The sequence below is a fragment of the Grammomys surdaster genome, unplaced genomic scaffold (genome assembly GCF_004785775.1).
Source record: "Grammomys surdaster isolate TR1022 unplaced genomic scaffold, NIH_TR_1.0 325, whole genome shotgun sequence".
Lineage (NCBI taxonomy): Eukaryota > Metazoa > Chordata > Mammalia > Rodentia > Muridae > Grammomys > Grammomys surdaster.
This window is the reverse complement of record NW_021604744.1, coordinates 485,586-513,505: the sequence shown is the minus strand read 5'-3', so window position 1 is coordinate 513,505 and position 27,920 is coordinate 485,586. Positions and strand designations below refer to the sequence as shown.

Below are 27,920 nucleotides of genomic sequence, written 5' to 3'. Positions count from 1 at the left end.
ATAGATTATCTGTGTACACAGCACACACATGTGCACACACACATACAGTCTAACTGGTGCATGTATAGTTTATTATTTCAAAACAGTAAATAGTTCTGGCTTTTATTAAACATCTTCATCTATGGATCAAATATTATGGGACCCATGACTGTTGTAAACTTATGTGTTAACTCGTAGAGATTGAAATAAACTCACAAATATTATTCCCAGTTGCTTTTATCATGAACCATATTGATACTCCATCTAACGTTTCCTGTCATTCATCAGGAGTCACTTTTAGGATTCCAAGGTTATTTCACCTGTGTAGTTGGTGGTAGGTCGTGGCTGACAAGGGGTGCATCTCAGTGGATTTCAAGGGACAGAGGCTCAAATCAGGATCCACAAGAGAGCAAGAGCCAGTGCTTAAGTGCCAGGAGAAGCTCCTGATGCAAAGGGATGGGGAGATGAGAGGGGACTGAGGGTCTGAGGCCTGCCTAAAACTGCCCCTCAACAAGATGGAGTGTAGATTTGGGAACAGCAGCTAGAGAGACCATCGGCAGAGCAGCCTCCAGCAGAGACAATGCTTTATTTCTGTGTTTTCTTTTCAGGACATCCTGCCACATTAACTAGGGATTTCTAGCATTAAGACAAGTAGAAGCATTCTTGTGAAAAAGAAAGGAGTGTGGTGAAGGGTGCTCTTGCCAGTTTCTGTGCCCAGGGTCTTCGTTTAGAGCCCCAGATGTTGCGTGGTCTCGGAGTGCTCCAGTCTTCTAGAACATGTGGGCTGCAGGCCTCCTGAATTTTCCTGCATGGTAATCTAAGCTGGATGCAGTGGAGGGTTGGTACTACTGTCTTTTGTTTTTTTGTTTTGTTTCTAAGAATGTTAGCATTTAATTAACCTACCTGGGTGGCTTCAAACTACTAAGACACAGGGCAACACCAAATCTCTTCAGATCTTCTGCTGAAAAATTGCCCTCATGACCACAGGCTACTTGAGAACTTTTTAGCCTGATAGTGCCACATGGGTGACAGAAGCATCTCTAGCCTTGTTTTTTTGTAGTACTGACCCTGTCTGCTCACTGAACAGTGTCCACAGTTTATTTGGGTTGACAGTTGGCCAGAAGCCCTGTCTCCTCTGTAAGTGGTAATGCCTCAGCCCAGCTGTCCCAGACTCACCTGGATTGTATTTGTGGAAGCTGATCTGTGGTAATGCATGCCTCTAGCCTTCCTGCAGCCTGCTGGGTGCTTTCAGTGCTCATCAAGGGGTTCATGGTTGTGAATGAGATGGCCCCAGAGTTTCTGGGTCTTTCTAACAGAAATAAGACCCATTATTTTCTTTAGTGATGTATACCAGCATGGAGATCTGAAATTCCACAAGGATTGGGCCAACATTTCCCTTTCTTTTTTTTTTTTTTTTTTTTTTTTTTTTTTTTTTTTTTTTTTTTTTCCTTTACAACAAAAGCATCAAATATCCAGGGAACTTTATTTTTAGACCATAAATCAAACAGACACAACTTTCATTGACCCAAATATGCATAATCCAACCTGAATATAAAATGCACTGAATAGGTAAATTACATGATACAAAGGGAATGTAATTTTACAAATGTGAAATGATTGATGGCTACAGCAATTTAACAAATTAATTAAAACATTGTATGTTTTTAAAAAAAATACCTTACAGCCAATTACCTATAGTAAACCAAGGGAAATTCTGGTATGGAATGATTTGATTCAAAGGAAATAAGGCACCTGCTATAAGTTTAGAGATTATCTTTCACTTTTAAAGTTATAGTAAAATAGAATTAGTTAACCAAGACTTGCTTCAGAGGGAATCAAGTTCAGGTGCGGACCCACAGCCAGCTTTCCTTCCTGATCAGATACAGTTAAGACTCCTGTGCGTCCCTAACCATTCCTTTCCTTCATTCTCCTCTACATCTGAGGGGATCCAAAGTCCTGTGAGGTTTACACTGTTCTCAGAACAGGTAGCAAGTTTCCCTTCTGTTCCTTTGAAAACACCTTATTTCAAAAGAGATCTCCTGAGGCAAATAACAAAGCAAACATAAGCAGGCTTCTCCCAATTCATAAACAGATATTGCTTGGTGTCTGCACCAAGTTCTGGCTAAGTGCATACATAGTCAGGACTTGCAGTTTTCAATAGTACCAGAAAACCTCAAACCTGCCTCATCACTCTCACCCTTACTATCAGTAAAAAGAAAATTTGATCAATCACAACTAAGTCATACAAAGGAAGACTAGACTGATCCTTATCAGTCAATTCATTAAATTCCAAATGCTAGTTTAGATTGATATACCTAGAACCCCAAGGACATTTCAATCATAACTTTTTAGTTGATGTGCCTTTTTGGTATTAAAAGTGCAATTAACATGCTAAGATATCATATGGCACATGGGACTCCACATGTTTTGACAAGGTATTTACTTCTTGTAGACTTTTCCCCTTAACACTTTTCTACACAGTAAACCCCTTGGTAAGTTAATTCTGATCAGTATGACATCAGCAAACCATCCCTAATTTCATTTCACCATGATAGCTTTTAGTGGAACTGCAATCACTTTAAGTTACAAAATGCTCAACCCAGTCTCGAATGGGATCCTAGGTGACTCTACTTACTCATGCAAAATTCAAGGCTGTGTAACAGAAACATAATCATTAAAAACAGATGCAGCTGTAAGCATCTTTACTTACAATATGCCCTAGAAGCTTTTAAAAACTTTTAGGTGACAATGATTGTGGTAAAACTAGGCCGTGTAGTTGTCCATTTATAAGCACCTTATTATAGGATAGTTATTTGTCCCTATAACGGAGTGTGCTTTTCAATCCAAGAGTAATAAAGTGCCTAGCTATAGAAAACCTGAAGATTCCAAAATTTAAATTAAGCTAGTTGCATTTACACATCAGGGTTAACAAAATCTATACCCTGTCTACACAGATTTCATCTAATTAGTCATAAGTTTTAATAACCACATAAAACTCATTCTGTACTGAATAAGTACAGTCTACTACTGGAACTTAATAATCAAATTTTATTGCTTTATTCATGTGGTGCTTTTGCAAGGCACTGAGGCATGGACTAGCAAACCTGGAATGACTCTTGAAGAAACCTTGGAATGACACATGAAGGCTGCTATGAAAAAGTCATTCTGAGGCAGGGTGATTTACTGAATTGTTTTTAACCAGGGCATCGAACATCAGGAATGAGTTCAAGTTAAAATTCACAGGAGAATGGAAACATCTCAAGGTCAGTCACTTCACATGCCCATCCTGATACTTTGAATAATCTGGAAAATTGCAGAGCCACAAACAACAAAAATGAAGAGGGCCAATAACCAGGGTCCTACCGACGCCTTTTCTTCGGGGGCATTTCTCGAGGTCTTAGCGACGTTGCCGCGCTGAGTTATGTTCTTGCTGTGCTTTTCGTTGGCCATACGGATCCTCTGCTTGGCGACCATCTTCGCAGCGCCACCTGCCCCAAGAACCTCTCGGACTCGCTCGCTCACCGTTCCCGGGTCACCGGGAGGCTCGGCTCGCGGTGCCTACGCCGCCTACGGCCACTGGGCCCGGACGCCGAGCGCTGGAGCACCGGCAGCCGCCGATCACGGCGGTCTCCAACATTTCCCTTTCTTAAAAATATAAATAAAAAATAGTAAGAGAAAGAGACAGGTTTGCAATTCACAAGTGATTCTGCATCTCATCTGCTTGAAGAGAAGGAAAATAATGCTTGTTCCACAGTGTCAACAGGGCAGCTTTTTTGGGGGGAAGTAAGGTGCATTTCCCCCCTGTAAACATACCTTGAAATTTCAGGTCTAGCAAACAGAGAAGATTATAATCAATTTGTTTCAAATAAGGAAACATTTTTTTTAAAAAAATATGTCCATGTCAACATTATGCAAGTGAGAACTTACATACACATAAGTCATCTGTCTTCTTCTTTGTTTTTAATTTTGCAAATGTTTTTGGCTGGTCTTTTGGTTAACTTCTCTCTCTCTGCATTGCTCTGTCTTCTGGAAAACATCTTACATATTTAAAGAGCGAGCTTTTCTTTATCTCTCTCTTTTTTTTTTCATGTGCATTTTCCAAATGGGATTCAGCTGACCTAAATCCTGAAGTATAGAATTTATAGCACAGTTCTTGGTAAACAAGCTTAAGAGGATACAATCCCACATTATTTTTTTGTGAATCAGTTGTTCACTATTCATTCACTAAGTATTGAGCACTTAAAAGTTCTGTGACTTTCTCTAGATACTCAAGAGATTTTAAGTACTTTCTTTGGTTGTTACATTGTTCTAGAGAACAAGACTTACAATAAACGTAATTGTTACTATGAGTAGATACATTAGTACACTTTGTTACATGGTGATAATTAGAGAAAAAAGAGGAGAAAGATAGACTCAACAAAGGGAGTTTGGGTGTGGAAGAGATGGCCGTGGTGTCTGCAGTTTCAGAGAGTACCGGTGGCATTTGAGTTGAAGCTTGAAGGTGGTGAGGGAATTGACCCTTCAGTTTTTGGAAGGAAAGACCACAGGGTGATGGAAATGGCTGGTGTCACGCGTTCTGAGCCAGGAGGCCACAGTGCCAGTATGGAGAAACAGCAAAGAAGAGAAAGCACTGGAGGAAGATTGGGCACTGCTGTGTGGGCCACTGATGCAAAGGCTGACTTTGACCAAACTGAGAACTGTCAGGAAGCATAGCCTGATCCAGCAGGAGTGGGCTGTAAAGGAATCCCACTGGTTTATATGGATTCCAGAGATGACAGTAGAAAGAAGAAGGCCAGATTAGTAAACTAATGAAACAATTCCTGGAAGAGATAATGGTCACTCAAAGCAGCAAGCTGTGTGGCCAGATTTGGAGTGTGATCTCAAACCGAGCAGGCAGATTGGGCGGTGGGCCATGTGAATGGGGGACGGGAGGAGCATGACTCCAAAGGTACTCTTGGTCTGAATGGCCAGAAGCCTGGTGGTGTCAACATCTGAGTGGTCGGAGGAAGTAGGTGTTGAGTGTTGGTTCCATGGACAGCAAGATTTTGAGATGTCTCTTGGATATCCAAGTGGGGATGTCAAGCAGCAGATTGTTGTGTATCTAGAGTTGGGAAAGAGGCCTGAACTGGAGATGACACTTTGACAGCTAACAGCTTCTGGATGGAATTTAAAGCTAAGGGACTGTGTTTTTTTAGTAACTCTGTTTCATCCACACACTTGCGGGTGCCAAGTAATGGGAATTGGACCTGGCTGGCTGCATTGGCAAGGGAAAGAAGGACAAGATAGTTGGGTAGCCTGGGGTTTTGGATGGAGAACCCACAACACTCTGGAGACTCGGTATATTCTATACAGCTGAACAGGAAGGCTGGATTAGTTCATACAGATGGACATGGAGGTGGGTTATGACATACAGAGAAACAAGGAAGGCAAGGGATCCACTGGATCAAGAAGGCAGGCTTCAGGCTAGAAATATCCTGTGGGAGAAAGCGATGGTGGACGTTTTCTGCTCACACTGTCAACATATGTACTTGACTCCTGGAGAAAGACTTTGCATGTTTCTCAGCCTCACCTGAGGAATACTTTTCTCCATGAGTCCGTGACAAGACCTTACTTGTGTGAACCACACACATCCACTTAGGGTTTCACTCATTTGGGACTGTCTCCACTTCCCACAGGTACGCTCATCTCTATCAGGGAAATAGGACCAAATAGAAAAACACATCCAATCTGATACAGTAAATTAGTGTTCATACTTGAGATAAAATCCCTTACTTCAGAGTAAGCCCCTTACTGTCTTCAATAAACCTTGCTGCATTAGCACCCAAGAGTCTGAGCAACACAGAGAACTGAGTTCAAAGGGCAGACACATAAGCTGGAGATGTGTGCCTGTCTTGAGTTCACTCACTCACCACTCTGACTGGTGGGAGTGTTCAGAGATGGGGTAGCTGTGGTGCAGGGGAGTGGGTATATAGAAGACCCTTGCACTTTGATGAAGACTATCCAGGAACTAGATGTGCATAGGCTTCTGGAAAGATAGGTGCCCAGGCGCTTTGTACAGGATTCTGTTCTCAAGAAGAAAGAACAAGACTGTGTTCAGGGATTGGAAGGTGGGAACTGATTATTTACTGCTGCATAGTACTATGTTTAGAAGATAGAGCACCATAGCAGATACAGTGGCTTTTAATTTTTTAATATATTTCATAGTGTCTTCTTTTTCATAAATAAGGAATGTAAGACACCACTCTCTTACTGATCAGTGTAGAGAGAGCTGAAGCTCAATTTCAGGTTGCCTCTGATAGCAGATACCCTCACAGGCTCAGCATCTTGACTACTAGAACCAGAGACAAAGTAATCAAGGAGTACAGAAGAGCCCACAGCATCCAGGCCATGTGCATTAGAACACGATTATTGCCTCTTTACTGACTACAGTGATGTGGAGACCCAGGAGTCACTGCAGGTTAGGTGTCACTTGCTGTGAAGAATCACAACACAACTATAAAATCTGATGGTGAATAAGGGCATCCTAACCAGAAAGAACTTCCTCCCCCACCCCCCAACCTCATAAAGCCAGGGGACACAGAAGCAATTGAGCAAAAAAAATTAATCTTAGTTGAGACATTCAGGCCTATAATCTCAGCTCTGTGGGAAGATGAAGTATGTGCATCACAAATTCAAGGACAGTCTGGGAAACTTAGTGAAATCCTTTCTCAGAATGCAAACAGAGGCTGGGGGTAAAACATGCAACATGCTTGGGGTGGGGCTAGGCTCAATCCCCTGTCTGTCTGCCTGTCTGTCTGTCTGCCTGCCTGTTTGTCTGTCTCTCTCTTTGTCTTTCTATCTCTGTCTCTCTACCTTTGTCTCTCTCTGAACTCACTGATGCAGGGGAAATCAGCTTCAGCAGAATCAAGCATGGGACTTTGGACTGAGCAAAACAAACTCAGAGACCCTGGGGTTAAGATATTATTCCACAGGTAAGGGATTCAGACTTAGACATGAAGTGGGTCTTCTAAGCCCGCGTAGGTCCCAGTGGAGGGGAGGATACTCAGCCCACCTAATTTTGCCCAGGCGTCATCATCTGGGTGCCTTCTCCTCTCTCACTAATAGCAGTGTCATTTACTTTGTTGTTCCTTAATTGTCTACAAGTGACAACCTGGTAAAAGAGCTATAAGATATTGGCCAGTATGCTACTTTGGGATCTGAGGAAAACAGAGGGGGAGAAAACAGGAGAGAAACCAAATAAACAGTGTTGTGTTGATTTCAACTCTCAATAGGGCCTAGAATCATGTGGAAAGAAAATCTCAATTGAAGAATTACATGTGTCACATAGCCTGTGGGTATTTCTCTGGGGTTGCTTGATAGTTAATCAGTGTAATCCAATGTGTGTGGTGTCTTGAATTGTACAAGATTGAAGAACCCTCGCTGAGTGGAGGCATAGACAGGCAAGTTCCATGGGTGCATTAGGGTCACTTTTTGCTCCCAGCTGTGGATGTGACGTGACTAACTACTTGAATTTCTGCCTTGCCTAACTCGAAATGATTGACTGTAACTTGGAGTTGCAAAGCCACATGTATTCTTGCTTTCCTGTGTTCCTGCTCATTAGGGTATCCTGTCACGGTGATAAAAATAAAAAGTAAAAATAGAGTAAGAATCAGAAACATTTAGCATTGGTTCTGTTACTATATTGCTATAGTATATACTATACACTGTATTATTATGCTGGGATAATAGCAGTGCTTCCCTCACACACATTCTTTGACAGTTAAATGAGATGCATGTAGACTGCAGAACCTGGAGACCAGAAAGTGATTTGGATTCCAACACTGAAATGTACTATTACTTTTATTAGGAGATGGAACAGCCATTTGAACACCCAGTACCATTCAGAATATTGTGTGATGTGAAGCAATTTTATCATACACGTGTCTTGATTGATGCTGTATGATGAGAATGTTTCAGACCATTTATTTCTATTCACTGGATGTCCTGGAGTGTTTCATTTAAACCATCTCATCAGAGTTAATGTGACTGACCATTCTCCTTACTGCCATCAAGTAGGATAGCAGCCTTGAACTGTGTGCTACCAACATAATATCATTACCTTCCTCTGCGCCCTCCTCCAAATGGCGTCTTCTCTGTCTTATCAAAGCTAGGCAGAACAGCACCATCATAGCAAGGAGGAAATCACGATTTAATTTTAGCGTGGGGACCGAGTGACACGCAGATTGATTTAATATAGCCTTCTTCTTCAGAAGAACCACGTAGACCCCTGCTGCAGACTGTGTTCTGAAAAATAAAGCACACAGTGGCACCCGTTCTTATTCTCAAGAGGAGCAGGCTGATTGTACATGCAGAATAGTGTGAAGTATTGTCCCATGACAAGCATCACAGGGCATTTCGCTGCTCTTTATCCAGCTACTTGAGATTGTTTCTCATAGTTTGGAATTATGTCTTTAAAAGTGTTTTTATCATGATGGTAGAAACTCTAGACATGCTTTGATGGCCTCCAGGGACAGGAGTGGAGACGAGGAAAACAAGCTATCCAGTGGTACATTATTTTCCGATTTTTAATGTAGCCTGGAAATATGTAAATAGATACAAAAAGGTAAGACTATGTACTAAATTTAGTACTAGCAACTATTAAATTATATGCATTGAAGTCCTGAGATTTTTGTCTCCTCTGCAATTTCGTGTATGTGTGCGTGTGTGCGTGTGCATATATGTACATGTACAGTACAGATAGGGCAGGAATAATGGTTAACCGATTAATGACTAATACTCCAGAGTGACCTGTTGACTCTCACTGTACTAGCTGAAGCTTCTTTCCCTTCTGTATTTCAGTTACAATTTCAACAAGTACCTTCTTTGATGGTCTGCTGGTGACGGGACTGTACACCTCGACAAGCATCCAGTCTTCTCAGAGCATTGGAGGCTCCAGTGCCTTTGGATTTGGTAAGCTATCCTGTTAGAAGGTTCCAGAAATTGTCAACATTTTATACAGTTATGTCATCTGTTTTGTTTTGGAAACAATCAGTTTTGAAAATATTCAGCTTTTGTTATTAAAAGGGAAAATAATATAAAATCATCTGTGTATGTTTGTGCTTGAAATCAGGTGGATTGAACTGCTGTGTAAATGCTCAGCTAACTATAGTCTTGGTAGGCAATTCTTGCTCTCTTTCACTCTCTCCCCTCCCCCTCCCTGCCCCTCCCTCCCTCCTTCTTTTCCTTTCTCCCCCACCTCTTTAGCATACATGGCTTCTTGACCTGTATTTATTATATTATTCCACTCTCTCTCCTCCCTCCATTGTGCCCTCCAGTGTTTTAAGATTCCCCCCTCCCCTATTTATTCTCCCTTTGCCTTCTTACATGGACATTCCATGTGCGTCTAGTCTCCTGCTTCTGTCGAGGTGTCTTCCTCCTTCCTCCTGATATGCCGTCTACTTTCATGGCATATAAATAAACCCACAGTTTTAAGTCTAGGTTTTGTATATCTGAGGAGACATAATTATTGTTTTTTGAACCTAGCTTGTTTCACTAAACATAATGCTTTTTAGTCGCATCCATTTTTCCAGATAGGTCATAATTTCTCTTTACAGCCTACATAAAATCCCATTATGTATATGTGCCATTTCACTGTTGATGAGCATCTAGGCTGGCTCTGTTTCCTGTGTTGTAACTAGTGCAGACATGTTGGTAGCCGCGGCAGGTGCTGGCAAAGTCCGCCATCGCTAGGTGGCGCTGTCAGCCATAATTCTTCCTAGTAAACAAATAAAGTGCGCATGTGCCATGTAAAGCCCGCCAAAGCTAAGCCCATCCCACGGCGTTTGGCGCGCTACGAGTTTGCGGCCAATCAGAGATGATTACGCCGCTCTAGGGTATATAAGGGCTTTTCCCAGGGCTGGGAGTCGTCTTCTACCACCATTTTGGTTTATGGGAATAAACGTGTTTCTACGGAAGGATTCTGATGTGTGTGTGCGTGTGTGTATGTTTTTGCTGGCGAGACCACTACGCGCGCGCCCTGCACACAGACATCACTGTGGGTCCCCACGTATCTCTGCAGTGTGCTGACCCAGAGCCATTCTGGTATATATGGAGTGTATATATGACAGTTCTGTTTCAGCGTTTCCAGAAACTACCATAGTGATGTCTGCAGTGGCATCATGTGTTGACATTCCCACCAACATCAAATGATAGTTATACCTTCTAGACATCCTTTCTGTCTGTCTTCAGTCCCTCTGCCTCTCTACTGCCATAGTTATTAGACTGGGTCCTGTGGTGATTGTGTAAACTTCTGAGCTTTTTACTCAATTTGATAGACTTTGACATTGTGCATCATTCAGTTTTCACAAATGGCTAGCTATTCCAGTCCTGAGGTGAATGAAAAGTTTCACAGTATTTATCAAGGAAGCATTGCAGAGTAAGCCAGTGATAGTTGTTAAAATAATTTAATTCTGTGAGTAGTTATAAAAGCATGTCAGTTAATACTTAAATTACTCAAGTGTAGTGTTTTTCCTAAACCAGAGACCTGAAAGAATACTTATGTGGAGAGGCAGAAGGCTACATGAGGGTCACTAATCCCTGAGGATTTCCAATTTGGAAATCTCTGTGTTACCCATATGCTGCAGTCACATCAACATAGGATTAAATAGAGTATTCAGAATCAAAATGCAAATTTAATATCTGTTTTTTTAAGACCTAAAATCGTTGGTCTTATGCTAAATTCATAAAACTATAAAGTACTTTCTTTGCTGGGGGGAGGGCAAAGATAGAATCGCATTATTCAAAGCCACCTGTGCTCATGTTATTTATTACGTAAGTATTTCCCTCGGCAGAAGCCAGTGTCCAGAGCACCAGGGCTGAAGCTCCATCACTCCTCTGCTTACTCAAGAGAAGGTCCTGGGCCTTGGGGTTTAAAGGAACCCAGAAGTCACTTCATTGTCGTGCTAGGTTTAATACTGGGAATGTGATCAATAGAAAAGATCCCCGGCAAAATTTTAATCTGCTGATATCTACTGTTTTAAAAATTGATTATTTGGGAATCTCACATCATGCATTTAGATCAAGGTTACCTCCTACTGTGTATCCTTTCCCCCCTAAAAACAAAAGACCCACAAGTTCATTTTGTGTTGATCATGTACTCACTGGGGGATGGTCAAACTCCTAGTGGCCAGCCCCCCAAGGGAAGATGAGTATTTCTCCACCTGCACTCCCACCAGAAACCATCAACAGTGGAGATCAGGCCAGCTTGCCCATGTTCATGTTACCATAGGTGGTCAGGGCTAGCTCTCCTGTGCCCACAGACATCAACATGCCTTCAGTGAACAGCACAGACCACGTGGCCACATGGGCCACAGAAATCAACATGGTCCTTTGGCTATATCAGGACCATCCACTCACTTATGGCCCTCAGAGGCTACATGGACCATGGGCTTCAATGTGGCCTCAGGTGTTTAGACATGCCACTCATATCCAGATATATGGCTCCCAGAGGCAGCAAAGCCTGAAGACATCACTGAGGCATCAGGCAGTGGCACAGAATGCATACATCCACGAGGATCTCAGGATTCCTCTTGGCCTGGGGCAGCAGCGTGGACCAAAAATACCAACATGGCCTCACAGACCACAGTGGTCCTTCAAGGAGATTTAATCCAGAAAGTGAACCTTTCCTCATCTAGGTCCTCATTGCTGTAGTGTTGGGACAGTACCATGGTGTGTTTGGCGTGTTCAGAGTCTGTGTCTGCATCTGCATAAGCTCCAGGCTGCTGCCACCACTTCACCAACACTATGCTCAATTTTCCTACTGTCTTCGTCTCTCCATCATGCATTCATTCATTGTAATAGTGCCTGCAGCCTGCACTGTGAAGGCAGGTGGCCTGGCTAGCTTCTGCTGCCAGTGCTGTGAAGGCAGCAACCTCTGATACCTACTTTTAAGGCTATACATGGGTAGAAATACTCTTCTTAAGTATAAACAGTTCACTAATTAGCCCCAGCCTTTTTGTGATATGCAGAGATGAAGGGTCAACTTATAATTGCATCTATAATTTGTGCATCAATGTTACCGTTTTATTATAGCATAACTCATAAGTGTAGCTGCCAAATTGAGGTGATAAAAATTTAAGACATCCAGCTCAATGAATTTTAGAATAATATTTATCTTAAGTATGCAGTCTTTGCATCCCAGGTTCTACCTTAGTATAGTCAGTTTCAAAAGCTCTGGAGTTGTGGTTTGTAACTTTTAAAGCTCCTTAGATGATTCCTTTTTTATTTTTATGTTAATTAATTAAAAATGTTTCTGTAGTCACAGTTAGCTTTCTTAGTTATTTTCCCCTCACTGTGATAAAAAAAAGAAAGAAACAAAGGAACAAACAAACAAACCTACCCATTATGAAAGCAACTCAAGAGACGAAGAGTTTCTTTGGGGTTATGATATGGAGGAAGTCCTGGTGCTGGACTCTAAGGTATCCAGATGTTGTATCAGTAGTCAGGAAGCAGGTACAGACAAGTGCTGTGTTCAGCATACTTTCTCTGTCTAGTATCATCTAAGACCCAACACCATGGGATAATTTGGTCTGTCTAAAACCCAATCCCATAGGATGATGCGGTTCACTTTTAGGGTAGCCCCTCTACCTCAGTTTACCTAAGTAAGAGAGTACCTCACAGGTATGCCCAGAAGCTTGCCTTCCATGTGACCATAGGTTCCATCAAGTGGACAGTATTGAACATCACAGTCACCCAGGTTGTTCTTGACTCCTGGCAGTGCTCTTATCTTAGCATCCCAAGCACTGGGAGTACAGTATGAATGGTCAAGCTGGAATGACACACTGCTGGCTTTCTACACGCACACGCACACGCGCACGCACACACACACACAATTACATATACTGTACATGTGTGTGTGTGTGTGTTATATGTGTGTTTGCATATTACGTACACATACATATACATATGATACAGCATATAACGCATCTGCATAGTTATAGGATTACTCCAGATGGGGTATAACAGAAACTCGGGTAGGAGTGGAGTGGGGGACAGTCATTTTTCAAAAACAAATGCCCTGGGTAATTTTGATGACTATTTCCACTAATCTAGGAGATAGACAGTGGTTAAATGATCAATAAAAATATAAGAGCATGTACAGGGAATTTATAGAATATGAAATTTAAGAAAATTTCTGTTTTAGAGTACTGAGGGATTGTGGTAGGATGAGGGTGAAGTAGTATGGTATTCTTTGATGCAGAACAAAAGAGTAAGGAATTAGACTCAGAGTAAGAATGCATAATTTGTCATTAGTCTCTGACTGTTTTGATGGAATGATAAGGGTGATTTGCTTTGCATTTCCAGTGTATCCTAGGATTAGCCTTGGATATGTTTAACTAGCTGTAACAAATAAGGCAAAGCTTATAGCTGAGTTTAAATAGATATTCAGGCAATCTTTTTCCTACTTAGAGCTAATTTTAATTGTATTAATTACACTAAAGTTCTAGCTTCTCTCTTGAATATCAAATGCACATCAGAACAGTCCAAATTAGGCCATAATTATTCTTCAGATACTGTTGTAGAAACATAATTCTTCTAACATAACTATAGCCTTTTATGCAAAACCAGGATTCTTTAAATAAAATGCATGCCTCACTGACTAAAAATAGACAAATGCCTAATAACCAGAAATACATTAAAACAATAGCCATGCAGAGACACAGTACCACAGTGGTGCCTGGTTTGAAATGCCTTCTTTCTCTTGTCAGCCAAAGGAAACACACTGCCCTGGGGAAGTGTGATGCTTAATTATGGTTTTCTCTTTGTGTATCCCAGAAAAAAAATAAGAAAAGCATTTCCCTCTTGTCTTTGGCTTTGAATTCCAGCGCAATCATGTAAATCTCCAAGGCTTATTGTAGTTGCTCAATGAAGGGATATTTGAATATCCTTTCATATAAAATTGTTCCTTTGCCAGAGCCAAAATTCATTTCACTCAATATTTAATATTCTGGCTATAAAAGCTAGAGATTTTACTCAATTTTTGATATTCTGGCTCTAGGATCTGAGAAGCAGGCTGGCACATCTGACACATAGTGAGGACACTTGTAGCTGAGCCTCTATAAACTTACTCTGCTCAGCCAAAACATTTGACATGTCAGCAGTTGTTCCATTAAATGTTGAGAGTTCCTAGTATCTTTCATTACTCTCTGGTTTTGGGGGTACTAATTAGGCATCTAATCATTTAAGTTATAAAACTTTTAAAATGGTAAGATTTGATGAAATCCAAGTTTGGATGTTAGGGGCTATAGTGAACAGATTCTGAAGTATGTTCTTAGTTTTTTCTTTTCAAGAATTCTTTGGATCATTTTAATGGCTATTAATTGATGATTATAATACTACCTTTAAAATATTAGCACTGGTAAAAGCCCAGGCATGCCAGGAAGCACTGAAATATCACTGGGTGCACCAGCTCAAGCCAGGCAGGGTAGTTCAGGAAGCAAGCAAGTAGATGGTGGATAAGGGAGAAAGAAAAGAACAGGTAGATGGCAGAGAGATGGAGGAGGAAGAGAAGCCAAGCTGTCTGTGTGCTATGAAGAGAGACAGAACTAGAAATGCTAAGGCCGTTGCAGTTCTTGCTCCTTGGGAAATGGTGAATTACAGTGTCCATCAGTAGAGCCAGTAACAAATACGAGTGCCTGTGGTCTCATACCTCCTTCCTTTGAGAAAACCAATACTGTGTGAGTCGCTGTGCCTCCCAGAGCTGCATCCTCGCCCAGGAAGAAGAACAGGACCTGCAGAGTGAAGAACACAGCTGACTGACAGGCCTACTGTGTTTACTTTCCGTCATTGGCCTATCTGTTCACCTCTCTAGTTGGTTGTGGTTCAACCATGAGACAGGACAGACGACTCCATGTTGAATTACATGTGCCTTAATGAATTCTGTGCTGTGTTTAACTTTGGCCAGGGATTTATTTCCTTTGGAATCTTTGGGTTGGACAAACATTTAACCATCTGCCTTTCAAAAGGTGCCATTGCTGACACAGCACATGTAGGCACCACTGTGATGAGCAAGTATGAGACAGAAAGATGAGAGAGACAGAGAAGTGGAATGATCTGTGCACTATGAAGAGAGGCAGAACTGGAGATGTGAATGTGGTAAGGAACCACCTGATGTGAGTACTCTGGGGCACATGAGGCCATGGAGAAGTCCCAGCCCGTGCTGCTGCCCAGGCCACTGTCTGGGTCCATGGCCCTGCAGTAACAGGGTTCTGTATCAATGTCTGTTACATGTTGCCCACCACCAAAAGACATGCAGATGGCCATGTAGATGTCTGGGGGCTGAGCAGAGCTGGTTCCACCTCTTACCAGCAGTGGCACTCAGGTGAGCTGGCCCCACCCCTAACTAGGGACATACAGAATAGTTAGCCTTTATGGGCTGCCACAGACAGGACTGCTGACCCTGCCCTTTGCCTGGGCAAAGTGGGAGTGTGGCCCTGGTTGCACAAGTATGGGAGAGCTGCCAGGCAGACCAACTAAGCTACCATCCTGGCCCAGATCCAGGGCTTTGAATTGCCCCACCCCAATATCTTCCTCATCTGTGAACGGCTGGACCCTGTGAAGGAGCAGTTACTGCAGAATTAAAGCTGCAGGATCTCCATGACACAGGGTAACAACAGGATATCTGAGAGGAGTCCCAGTAAGGATCCAGTATTGACAGAGTAGCAGAAGCCAGAGGCCTCAAACCAGACCAATGGCTCATTGCAACGAACATTTCTGTGTGAAGGTGTTTAAACAACAGGGTGTACTGTGTGACACATTGTGACATACTACAGCTTCCATGAAAAGATGAGTTTTTTGTTTTGCTTTGTTTTCTTTAGGGAGAAGGTCAGAGGGATGCAAGGTAATTATGGGGGAACAAGGAAATAATTGAGATTAGGGTGCATGATGTGAAATTCACAGAGTTGAAAAGTATTAAAGTATTAGATTAAATGTTCTTAGCTTCAGCCTGGCAGTGGTGGTGCACTCCATTAATCTCAGCCCTCAGGAGGCAGAGGCAGGCAGATCACCGAGTTTGAGGCCAACCTGGTCTATAGTGTGAGTTCCAAGATGGCTGGGGCTATACAGAGACCCAATCTAAAAATAACAACAAAAAAAAAAAAAACCAAAAAAAACAAAAAAAAACCCCAACTTCATTGCTTAACTTTTCAAAAAAAAAATATGATTTGACACTATGTTATATTTACCAAACAAAATATCTTTTTTAAGACAGCGTTTGGATCTAATTAATACATTGGTCTCTGGTTGGTATAAATATGTGCTTCATTGGTGGATTTAGATTTAATGCCAAGGTTTATTGCTACAATGCAAATTTTTGTTACTGTTAAAGACAAAAGGCTGTGTTAAGCTGACTTCTGGTTTGGCTTCATAAGTGGAAGAAGTAGAACTCTGTTACAACTTTACAAATGTCCCCATGGAAGCCCTTCTTCCACCAACCATTAGATAAAATCAGTCAGGCCTAGCTGTTTTGTCTGGGTCTGTGAACCACACACATTCTGGAAATGGACGGACAGATATTTAGGGTCTATTCTTCATCTATACAAACAAAATAGCCACTAGCGATTTTATTAGGTAGGGTTCTGTGTGGTGAGCATATTCATTTGCTAGCCAAAACTAAGGTAATACTTTACTCACAAAGATTTGGTTAAGTTTATTTTGTCTGTGTTATTATAAAGTGATACAAAATAAATGTAATGTAAGTATCACTTTGTAATTCAAAGGCATGACCTTTTATTGGGTACGGTAAATCATCTGCAATTAACAAGAAAACTCTAGGTTAATTAAACAAATTAGTCAGTGGGACAAGGAGCAGTACTGACAAGATTCCGCACCACAATTAATTTTCCCTGCTTGCTGGGTATTAATCCAAGCATGTCTTGGATTACTCATTACAGTTGAGTATGGCAAGGCTATTACCATCATTAAGGAAAGAAAAGAAAAAAAATACCTTATCTGGTTAGTATTTCACATATTTAAAGGAATTAAGAGACAATTCCCAAGTTCTACATAACTGGAAAATCATTTACTATAGGGTAGGTATGATGGATTTAAAGTGGAATAGTTAATCAACACTTTGCCGATACAAATGAGTAAGGGCATAAGAACTGAACTGAGGTGGATGAGTTGAGAAGAGCGGTTTCCTGTGGTAGCTTATTATATAATCTCTGGTGTCTGCAACTCAGCTGCTCTACTGTTCTTGTTTGTTTGCTAACTTAGGTGGCATGTTTATCTTCCACAGATCCTGGTGTTTGCACTTTAAAAATTAGAATAACAGAGTGTCCCATGTAGGCTTATAGTTTTAAAAAGCTACTTTAGTACAGGTTCTTAAATGCTTTAACCCCCTTCTCACCAATTGACCAAAGATAAGGAGGAAGATGGTTAATAGGACAAGGGAGATAGATGGACTAGTTTAGAAATAGTCCTTTGGGGCGACTATAGTCTTCATTGTTCACTGTACAGTCTGCTGGCAAAACACCAAACAGGAACCAGCAGCAGCCGGTCACTTGATCCATAAGAAACCACCACCAATCGATCTGCATGAGCCCACTGAAGAGGCAAGAAGCAGCCAGAACACCAGTAGAAGTTCTTTGGAGCATTTATCTCTATGAAGTCACAATAGGCAATGATCAGTGAAGAAAGCAAGACAAACCAATGCCAAATCATTGTCAGTGAAGACCAGAATGCCAGAGCATTGTCAGTGAAGACCAGCAAGGCCACCCAACACCAAAGAGTCATCACTGTCTGTTGGGTTATACTCTTTCCAAACATCATGTGTTCCCTCAAAGCATCTGCTCCAACAAAACATCACATGCCTTTCATCAGACAGCCTCCAGAAAAACACCACATCTGTTCTCAGCAAGACATCCTCTCACGTGTCTGTATCCATCTTCTCCTAAGACAGCTTCCAGAAAAATACGTGACATAACTGAGTTTCCAATGAAACCAGAAATTTCCACTTTAGCCTCATAATTCATACAATTATTGTATAGATTAAATGAGATCATCCATTCAAGTGCATAGTATTTATTCCATGCACAAAGTGGCATTATTTAAAGACATTAGAAGTGAGAATTATTTCTTTGAGAACAGCAGCAGATGTTGACTATAACTTCGTTTTCTTACCTGAAGAGTTTGGGGCAGGAGTGGACATCAGAGAGAGCAAGGCTCATCCAGCTGACATGTACATGTGATGAAAGAAGGTGAGAAAGGTCAAGTGGTATCTGTGACATGAGGCAGAGCAAGTGTGAGGTCTAAGGCCAGGTGTTCTGGCCTCAGTTCTCAGATGCTCTGAAAGAATAGAATTCAGGAGCTGACAGGACAGCTCAGTGAGTAAAGGCTCCTTTCATTAACCCTGACAGCCTTAGTTCTATCTCCAGGACTCACGTGTGGAGAGAACTGAGCTTTATAAATTGTCCTCTGAGTACCATATGCACAGTAGTACAGGCCTGCCATAAATAAATGTATGTATGTATGTATGTATGTATGTATGTATGTATGTATGTGTGTGCTATAATGAAAACCAGAATCCACATACATAAATCCACATAAAATGATACAAGTATCATTTTAAAATATACATTTTTTTTTTTTTTTGCTTTCCAATGTCGTTACAAAATTTTTCAGTTGATATTACTATCTGGAGTCCTCCATAATAGGCTAAAAGAAAAAATGTGTCCATAGGCAGTCACTCTCCATTTCCTTTAATAGGAATGCAAATGTTATGATGTCCTATGCAAATAGGAAGTAATTTAAATCCCAAGGACAAATTAAACACAGCCGGTTCTCCATATGAATGAATGAGTCTATTATAGTCCCAAGGTCCAGTCATAAGCACAGAGCCATTAGTAAAGATAACAGGAGCTGGATACATCCAGTTTACAAGTTCAAGCAAAGGAGTTTGAGGAACATAACACGTGTTCATAGGCGCTACCTGCACAGGTCAAAGCAGATAGCATCTCTAAAAAGAGATTCTCAGGTGACATAGGCTTTGTGTGTTTCTTATAGTATCTACTCTCTTGCTGCATTGGGCCTTAACTGGGCCCCAGGCAGACAGACTTCACTTCTGATGATGTATAGTCACTAGGTCCTTTTGCTCTTCAACTGGAGGTTTGCCATCTTTCTGGAAACTTCCAGTGCCTCCTTGCCCTCTGCCTTTGTCCTGGATGGCCTGGGGCTTGAGGAACTAAAGAGGAATCCATAATGTTTCAGTGGATCCGTCTGCAATGTTGGCTGCAGAACCCTTCCCAACCTTCCTCTGGAAATGTAACATTGGCCAGCTAATGCATCAGCTTGCTTACTTCCTTCTGCAATAAAACCAGGGAGGAGACGAGTGTGCAAGAGCATGAGTCTGTTAGAATACTCCTACAATATAAGCAGAATCTGAAATTATATTTAAGGGTTTATGAATTAACCATAATAGATGAATCAAACAGTCACTTCCAGTAATTGGGCTGAGGAAAAGGAAGTATTAATAAATTGATGAATATCAGACCATGAATCCCTCCTATACCATTAGATGAGCCATCAATAAAATAAAGTGTCTTTCTGTGGGATGGGAGAAGATTGAATAATTTTGTAATAACAAATTTAGTTCTTATGAAAAAAATACCATAGCTTACCAGTCTGCAAATGAAATTTGAAAATACATGGAATTCTATAATGTTCTTAAAATATGATTTTTAGTTAAGGGTAACATAATGCAGCAAGGATCAAGCCTCATAGATTGTTGACATTGGGTCTGCCCCGGTTTACTAATTGAGCAAGAAGAGAAAGGTCAGCAGTTAGTATTTTCTGACCCTTACAGTATAAATAAATCCATTCCAGAGGTTTGTCCTCTTGTGTGCTTGTAGGAGACAGTTTAGTGAGGAAAATAAGCAAGTTTAAAGACAGTGAAAGATCCACTTGATACATACACAAAGGCCTTCTTTAGTCTAGATTCAACTAATCGCAGGTTTGGGGGGATGGGAGGCTGTTGTTTTGGTTTGGATTTTCAAGCAGGGTTTCTCTATGTCTCCCTGGTTATCCTGGGATCTACTTTGTAGCCCAAGCTGGTCCTAAGCTGTTTCTTCTTCTCAAGTGCCATGATTAAGGGCATGCAACACCATTACCTGGCAATAATTCTTTTCTTGCCTTCAGTATGCAATGACTGCCCAGTGTAGGCTTTCCTTCCAGAGTTTTAAATACATTGGTTCATGCATAATTAAAGATCCCTCACCCTATTGTTCAGGATCATGTTCAGGTAATAGAGGATATGTATCTAAAGCAGACTCCAGTAAGGGAGCTGAGGGAGTTGTCACTGACATAGTTGTTAGTGTGTTTACTTAATTTTATCTGAATGGGGAAAATCTCAAACAAACTCACTACCTTCCCCCACCTCTCTCTTTTTTCACCAATTTTAAGGTTTGGTCATCCAGTTTATATTAATTCCAGAAATTAGCCACCCCTTCTTCGTGATTAATATCTTCCTTATCTTAATTAATTATTTTGATGACAGTCCAAATTTATGCACAAGTAAGCCAAACTTGAATGGGGTCTTTCCCCTCTTTTATATGCTTTTTAGTATTCCTTTGGACTCTCAGACTTCATATAAAGTTCCTTTTTCTGGAAACCAGAGATTATAATTATAAACAGCTTGCAAGCAATCTAATAGTTTTGATTTTAATAGTGTGCTCCTCCTTTCTTTAAAAAACGATGCCCAAGCTAGACATAAGACGAAGCCTTCCTTGGTTTCCGCACCACTGTTCTCATGCACTGCTCTGGGGTCCCCATGCTCTCAGTTCATAGCTAACTTCATGTCCCTCTTCATGTGCCACTTGTTCACTGCTCCAGTTGGCAGTGGAACCTAGAGGAGTGGAGCCTAAAAATGAGGCAGACTAAAGGCTCATGTACCAGCCAAGTTTATTCAGAACACCAGACAATTTATACTCTGAGGGCTAAAAACAATCCCATGAGTAGTGTGTACAATCACAAGGAAAAGCCATATGTAGCTAAAACATGTTTTTCTATAGGGGCATATTAACATTTAATTGAATCTGTTACATTTGGGAGGAGCATGACAACACATTTCATGTTTCAGGATTCTGTGCTTTGAAGAAACTGAGGTCACAAGACTCTTGTCTTGCTTTCTTGGTATTTTCTCACAAGTACTCAGAATTCTCACACAGGACTCCATTCTTGGACCATATTCTGACAGTAAATGACTTAAAGTACTCTTGGATGAATTTGGCTACTTCTTTACTAGCAGTTGAATCTAAGAAAAGCAAAAGATTTTATAATGCTTATAATTCCTACAAATAATTCTAGAATTATCTTTGAAATAATTATGGGCGTGTGTGAAAGTAAAACCTTGGCACCAACTAGAAAATATTTCTGGATGTAATGATAGGATTTGAAAATAAGGGTGTGCAATAAAGTCACCTCAGCAAATGAGTGTCTGCCTCCTACTCTGTCACCCGTTTTACAGTTCCTATCCATCCCTCCATTGCTCATTTTTGCATTTAGCCAGACAGAATAGACATGTAGGCGAATACACAGCTAAATTACTGTTTTCAGGACCTGGAGTGTCTGAGTGGAAAGATACTTGTTAATGTGGGAGTTGCCATTTTGGAAACAGAATAGCAGAAATTGTTAATGTCTTGGTTGAAGTTCAGATGGTGCTGCCCCGCCCACCTCTCTTCCTACATGTTTTCATACGTCAGAACCATGTTGTTGCTATTATCTCGTTAATTGTGTAATTTCTGGTTGTCTTGCAGCAATGTCTCTCTCCACACAAACTCTGGTAAATAGCAAATTAAAGGTGAAATAAATGTGGCATCTGAAAGATGTTTTGTTGGTCCTTTATCTTCATTATAAAACAGTTATTTGCATCATGGGAAGAAGCTTTTGAATCATGAATGACCCAATGGCATTTCTAACAGTAACAACAAAAGTAGAAAAATCAGTTCCTAATAGAAGAAGAATTCAGCTGGGTTTTTGGTTTTCTGTCTCTGGAAAAAGGGCTGATGACCAGGTCTAGAAAAATTGTGAGGCTGATGAAGTTGACTCCACAACTCTAGCCTGGCCTTGTTTCTTTGTTCCTTCTTGTCTCCTTTTCAAGGACACACTGCAGTCCGTCATATCTTAAATATCTTTAAAGTGATGTGTAAGCAGTAGCTTTTCTTATACAGTGCTTCTTGCAACCGTCAATGTCTTGTGATATATTCATAGGTCCATTGTGGGAAGAAGGTGATTATTGCCTTGAAAAACTTGGGGTATTGTAAATTAATAGCTTAAGCATGAATCCTTTAACATGTTTTTGCTTCAATAAATCATCTCATAAAGTAAAATGCACTGTTCTGTGTCCAATTCAGTGGTTTGTGATGAAGTCGTTGTTGTATAACTGTCATCCCTAGTTTGAAAACATTATAGCCATTCCGGAAAGAAATCCTGTATCCCCTAATAGACAGTTCTTCAACAGCCCAGCCACCTGTCCTTCCAGCTACTAATATCCTTTCAGTTTATCAATTTGCTTCATCTGGACAGTCCTGTAAATTCATGCAAATGAGATGTCTCAGGACTGATTGATTCACTCACATGTTTTTCAAGGTTCATTTACATTGACACTTATTTAAGTACTTCATTTTTACTTATGACTGAATAATATTTTATCCCTAGATATTCCATATTTATTTATCTATCTAGTTTGTTAATACATGTTTTGACTATTGTGAATAATAATACTCCTATTAACCTTCATGTACAAGTATTTGTGGTATGAACGTTTGAATCCTATTGGGTGTCTGGCTATGGCTGGGATTGAACTTCCAGGTCATACAGTAATTCTGTGTTATTTTAAAGCACTTTCCAGCTGTTTTCTATATCAACTATGTCTTCCTTTAAAAACCAAAAAAACCAAAAATCAAAAACCTGTCCAGCTGTTGCCTATAGCAACTGCATCTCTTTACCTTTCCACCAGCAGTGTGTGCATGCAAGCTGCATCTTGCCTGTATCCTTGCCAGCACTTGTTATTTTCTGGGCTTTGGTTTGATTTGGTTTTTAGTCACTGCGCTTCTCATAGTTGTGGAATGATATTGCGCTGTGGTTGATTTCATGTTGTCAATGATGTAAGGCTCAGCATCTCATCTGTATGTCTTTGGAGAAAAGTCTATTCAGGTCTACTAACCACTGTTTACTTGGTCCTTTTACTGTGTGTGCTAGCATGAACTTCTTTTTTTATCTCCTCAAAGACATCTGTTTATAACACACAGAACCACTTTTTCATGAAACATGTCAACTATCCTTGTAAGGAGAGATACGTTGTGGTGAACTGGTTAGTTTGTAACTAACTGGACTGTAAGGATGGCTCAATACTAGAAGGTTAATACTTTTCTTTTGTTTTCTGGGTTCTGAACAGTCAAGACTATGGATACAATTTAAGAAAATTATTCTCCATAGATGTGAAGAAAGTTCAAGGCTGGGCTAAAGAGGCTTTTACTCTTTTCCTGTTTACACAACCAAATGAGCAGCCAGTGCCCAGAGCAGCAGGAGAGTCTCAAAGGCAAATACAGAATATAAGACAAATACCCAACACATAAGAACAAATATTCAAGTTTCTAACAAGATCACACACGTAAAATAGTATTAGATAAATTTTTAAAACCACCATGGATGACTAAAATCGCGTGCATTTCACATGAATGCCAATACTAGAAAACAGTGTTTTTTGCTTTTTTGCTGATCTGAGTATATTTGGCTTTGTTATCTAAAAAAGAAATATAAAGATTTTAGATTTTAATTTGTGTGTGTGTGTGTGTGTCTGTGTGTGTCCATGTGTGTGTGCAGCACACAAATGAGTATAGGTGACCATGGAGGCCAGAAGAGGGCCTCAGATCCTCTGGTGCTATTTAGTGCAATTGTTGGGAAATGAACTTTGGTCATTTTCAAGTGCAAGTTCCCAGTCTTACCTACTGGAATGTTTCTTCAAAACCCACAGAAAAACAATCTAGATCATGTAAATATGATGTTAGAATACTCAGTTACTGTGACACAGTTTTTTTTTACCTTGGGGTATCTATTATAAATTTAAGTTAAAACAAAACCATTGATGTTTTTATTGCTTGTCAAGACATTATTATGATATTTATGAAATTTAAAAGCATCATGACCAAAGGAAGAGTAAGTCATGGCAGTAAGTACACTATCATGAACGTTTTGTTTTTTAATAACAGCTAATTAAATGAGGGAATGGTTTAAAATATAACTGAAATCAAAATGCAAACACAGAAGATTCCCAACTAATGGAATGAATGACTGTTGGAAAGCCTGGAGATATTAGTGTTATGGATGAGGTCCTTGGACAGTGTATACATGTGTTCAATTATACTGTACCTCATGAAGACACACAGTCTGAGTCAAGAAAACACCAAGAGCCTGGAGTTCACTCTGCTACAACAAATGCTTGCAGACTTTCTCTGCACTCATCCACAACCAAAGAGCTGGAGAAAGCTTGTTGTCTGATATGGCCATAACTGGTGTATCAGCCAAAACAAACTGGATAAACATGCTTAGTGTCAATGTTTTTATAAGTAATTAAATGTTGTTTAAAGCAGTCAGTCCAGTAGGGATGAGTGGGCTGGTGGAAGTCCTCTGTCAGGTTTTTATAGTAAACAAGGATAGGTAATAAATTTCAAATGTCAGTTTTCAAATGTCAGCCGAGAGTTCTTCAAACATGGGTGTTCTCAGTGGACTTCGTGCCTGTTTCCTCCTGTTTTACTTAAGCCACACTTCAACTTCTGACCTAAACAGAACAAGAATGTAATCAGACTTGTGAGGTCTGAAGTAGTGGATCTCAACCTCTTTAATGCTCTGACCCCTTAATGTAGTTCTTCGTGGTCTGGTGACCCCCACCCAGAAAATTATTTTCATTGCTACTTTATAACTGTAATTTTGCTGCTGTTATGAATTGCAATATAAATATCTGACTTACAGGGTATCCTATATCCAACCCCTGTGGGGGTCTAATCCCACAGGTTGAGAACTACTTGAGTAAGGGATCTTAGACTTATGATTTTTATTTTTCAAAATTTAACAGTTTTTTTCCCATTGTACTTTAAAATCAGAATTTTGTCTCTGTGTGTGTGTTTTGCATGTATATCCTCGTTCATATGCAGTATATGTGCATATGTGTTCAGTTGTGCTATATATTTCTTAAGTTTCCTTTCATCAAGTGAGTCTGGAACATTCTGTTAGACAGTATGCAAACAAATATATGCATTTCCACCAGTTTATTCTCTGAAGTTATGTTAGGGAAGAGTAAAACTTTTAAATTAAATAATCAGATTTTAAGTATACAGGCACACAGGCTCAGACCACTGGGGCACAAATTGAACACAAAGGCCCTGGGACCCATCCCTGGATACAAGGCTGATGAGACCAACTGAATGGGTAAAATAAACGCTGGGGTAGGTGTGGGGGTAGGGGTAGTCTAATGTGTATGTATGAGTACTCATCTAAGGAGTAATTTTAAATTTTTTATTCATTTTTATGGTCATGAGTGTTTTGCCTGCTAGTGTGTCTGTGCACCTCATGAATACTGGGTGACCCCAGAGGACAGAAGAGAGCATTCGATCCCCTGGGAGTGCGGCTACAGAAGGTTGTTAGCTATCATGTGATTGCTTGGAATTGAACTTGTGTCCTCTGCAAGAGAGTTAGCTGGTACTCTCAACTGATGGTCTATTTCTTTGTTTTTTACAGTAATTTAAGATACTGACGTTTGATTGAGCCCATGCCAGTTTACAATTTTGAAATTTTGTTATGAAAAGAATCACACTTCATAGTTAAATTTACAGCAAACAAACATGATGTAGAGTTTATGTGTAGTGGTATGGATATGATGGATACGAGGTGTAATTGTGTAGACAAAAAGATAATGTGGACTCCTATCAGCGTATGTACTAGCATAACCGCTAGAAAGTTTTTTATGCCCATCTCCTATTGAGTTGCCACAACTCTTCTAAGAGTCAGTTGTTGTTTTGATTTTATTTTATTGTAGATTAGTGTTTCTTTTGGAACTTTAAATAAGTGCATTCATTCAATATACACTGTTTTACATATTTTACAAATAGTCATTTGCTTTTGTGATCAACCCATGTTGCATGTAGCAATTGCTTGTACTATTTTGCTGTTTCTTTTGTTTGTTTTTATATCCTTGCATTGCATACCCAGACTGCTCTAGTTTTTAGTTGTTATACATACAGCTACTGTGAACCTTCTTATACAACTTTGGTGGATATTGGTTTAATTTTATTGACTATTTAGTAGGCACTGATAGACTGTTCTATAAGAAGCCATCAGACTTTGTCTCTGAAACAGCTGGGTCCACCATCTTGTTACAATTGTGCTTGTTCTGCATTTGATATTGTCACTATTTTTTTTTAATTTTGGTCACTTGGTAGGTAGATGTTGGTAGCTCATTGTTGGAAGAATTTCTTCCTTGTCAGACTAACAGTCTACCTTTTCTATCCAAGGCCACAATGACAATCCCAGAAAGCCTAACTGGTAACCAGTGGGCTTCTTGGTCTTACACGAGGGGCTACTTACAGGGGCAAGGGAGACCTTAAAGCAACCTTAGCCGAAAGTCTTCTCGAGGTGTAGATGATGCCCCCTCTGTTGCCACATAGAGGCTTTCCTCAGTTTCCCTCCCTAGCCTGTGTACTCTATATTCATGAACCGCATGCAGTTAGGCTTGAGGAGCAGCTGGAATCTCAGGTGATGTCTGAGGACCCTTTCCTTTCAATCCCTCTCGGAAGGAAAATGAGCAGCCAACAGCTGGGATCTTGTTGGGCTCTTGCAAGCAGCTGTAGCTGATCTGATGAAGGTGACCAACCTTTGCTACGACACTCATTGAGTTTTAATTCATGTTTTCCAACTAACTAAAGATGTTGAGCAACTTTTCAGGTGCTTCTTGGCAATTTCTGTTAAACGTCCGCTTCTTGTGTCTTTGGGTGGGTAGAGAATTTTAAAAAAAAGTGCATTTATTTTCTGCAGTTGCTGACCGTCCCACACAGGTGTTGGCATGGTCCTACTCAGCAAGAAAGGCTTGAGAAACCTTTTCCAGCCCCTTCCTGGTCAATATTCTTGGCCAGCACTCCAGGCCGTGCACCCTCAGAGTATTCTTTTCACACAGGTGTCTGTTTTTTCTGTCCTTTCCTTTAAAAATGACTCACAAAACAGAGTGAACTTCATTGGGACATTTTCATGTATACTTAGAGCATATTCTGTTCATATTTGCCCTGCTTACTGTCTTGTGCTGGTCCCCTTCTTCCCAAATAATCTTCCTTCTACTTTCATGAACTTTAAAAGAAATACCAAAGCTTTAGAATTCATGTAGGAGAAAAATTGTGATGCTCTTCCTGAGGCTATTGTAGTTAAAATAATCCAAATATCCAAATTCTTCTATTTTCTGCAAATGATATAGTTTAATTTTGCTTTATGGCTGCATAATATTCCATTTTTTTTACTTCTCCATCCATGACTGACACATAGTTCTACTTTTAAAAATAAGTACTGTTTCTGACTATTTAGTTATGATATTTTTTAAATATAACCTGATGTCCTACTTGGCTTCAGCGGTCAAACTTGACACAAACCCAGAGTCACCTGGTAACAGGGATTGTCTCAATCAGCTTGTGTTCTCTTAACACATAGGAGGACCTAGGAGGACCTAGGCCACCATGGGTGCTGTCAGCTCTGGCAGATGGGCCTGGGCTATGTAAGAAGCTGGACATTAGCCTGAAAGTAAGTCAGCAAGCATGTTCCTTCATGGTTTCTTCTCCAGCTTCCTGTCCTGGCTTTCTTGGATTATGGACTGTAATCTCCTCCTCCATAATGTTTTTTGTTTTGTTTTGGTATTTATCACCATGACAGAAATC

The 27,920-nt window shown here is 40.4% G+C and overlaps 2 protein-coding genes across 2 annotated transcripts in view; one reads left to right on the top strand and one right to left on the bottom strand.

Moving 5' to 3' along the window:
• The window catches only part of Reln (reelin), a 416,018-nt gene that overhangs the window by 51,463 nt on the left and 336,635 nt on the right, over positions 1-27,920 (top strand). Inside the window, exon 2 of the mRNA XM_028778108.1 lies at positions 8,818-8,928. Within this exon, the coding sequence (XP_028633941.1) occupies positions 8,818-8,928 (111 nt within the window). The remainder of the gene's footprint in view (positions 1-8,817; positions 8,929-27,920) is intronic.
• On the bottom strand, positions 1,444-3,515 carry LOC114630021 (stress-associated endoplasmic reticulum protein 1). Its single transcript, XM_028778107.1, has one exon. It carries the CDS (start codon positions 3,451-3,453, stop codon positions 3,253-3,255), a length of 201 nt encoding a protein of 66 aa, XP_028633940.1. The 5' UTR covers positions 3,454-3,515; the 3' UTR covers positions 1,444-3,252.

Bases quoted from the DNA above. Each gene is read 5' to 3' on its own strand.
- LOC114630021 (XM_028778107.1), bottom strand. From the start codon at position 3,453: ATGGTCGCCAAGCAGAGGATCCGTATGGCCAACGAAAAGCACAGCAAG.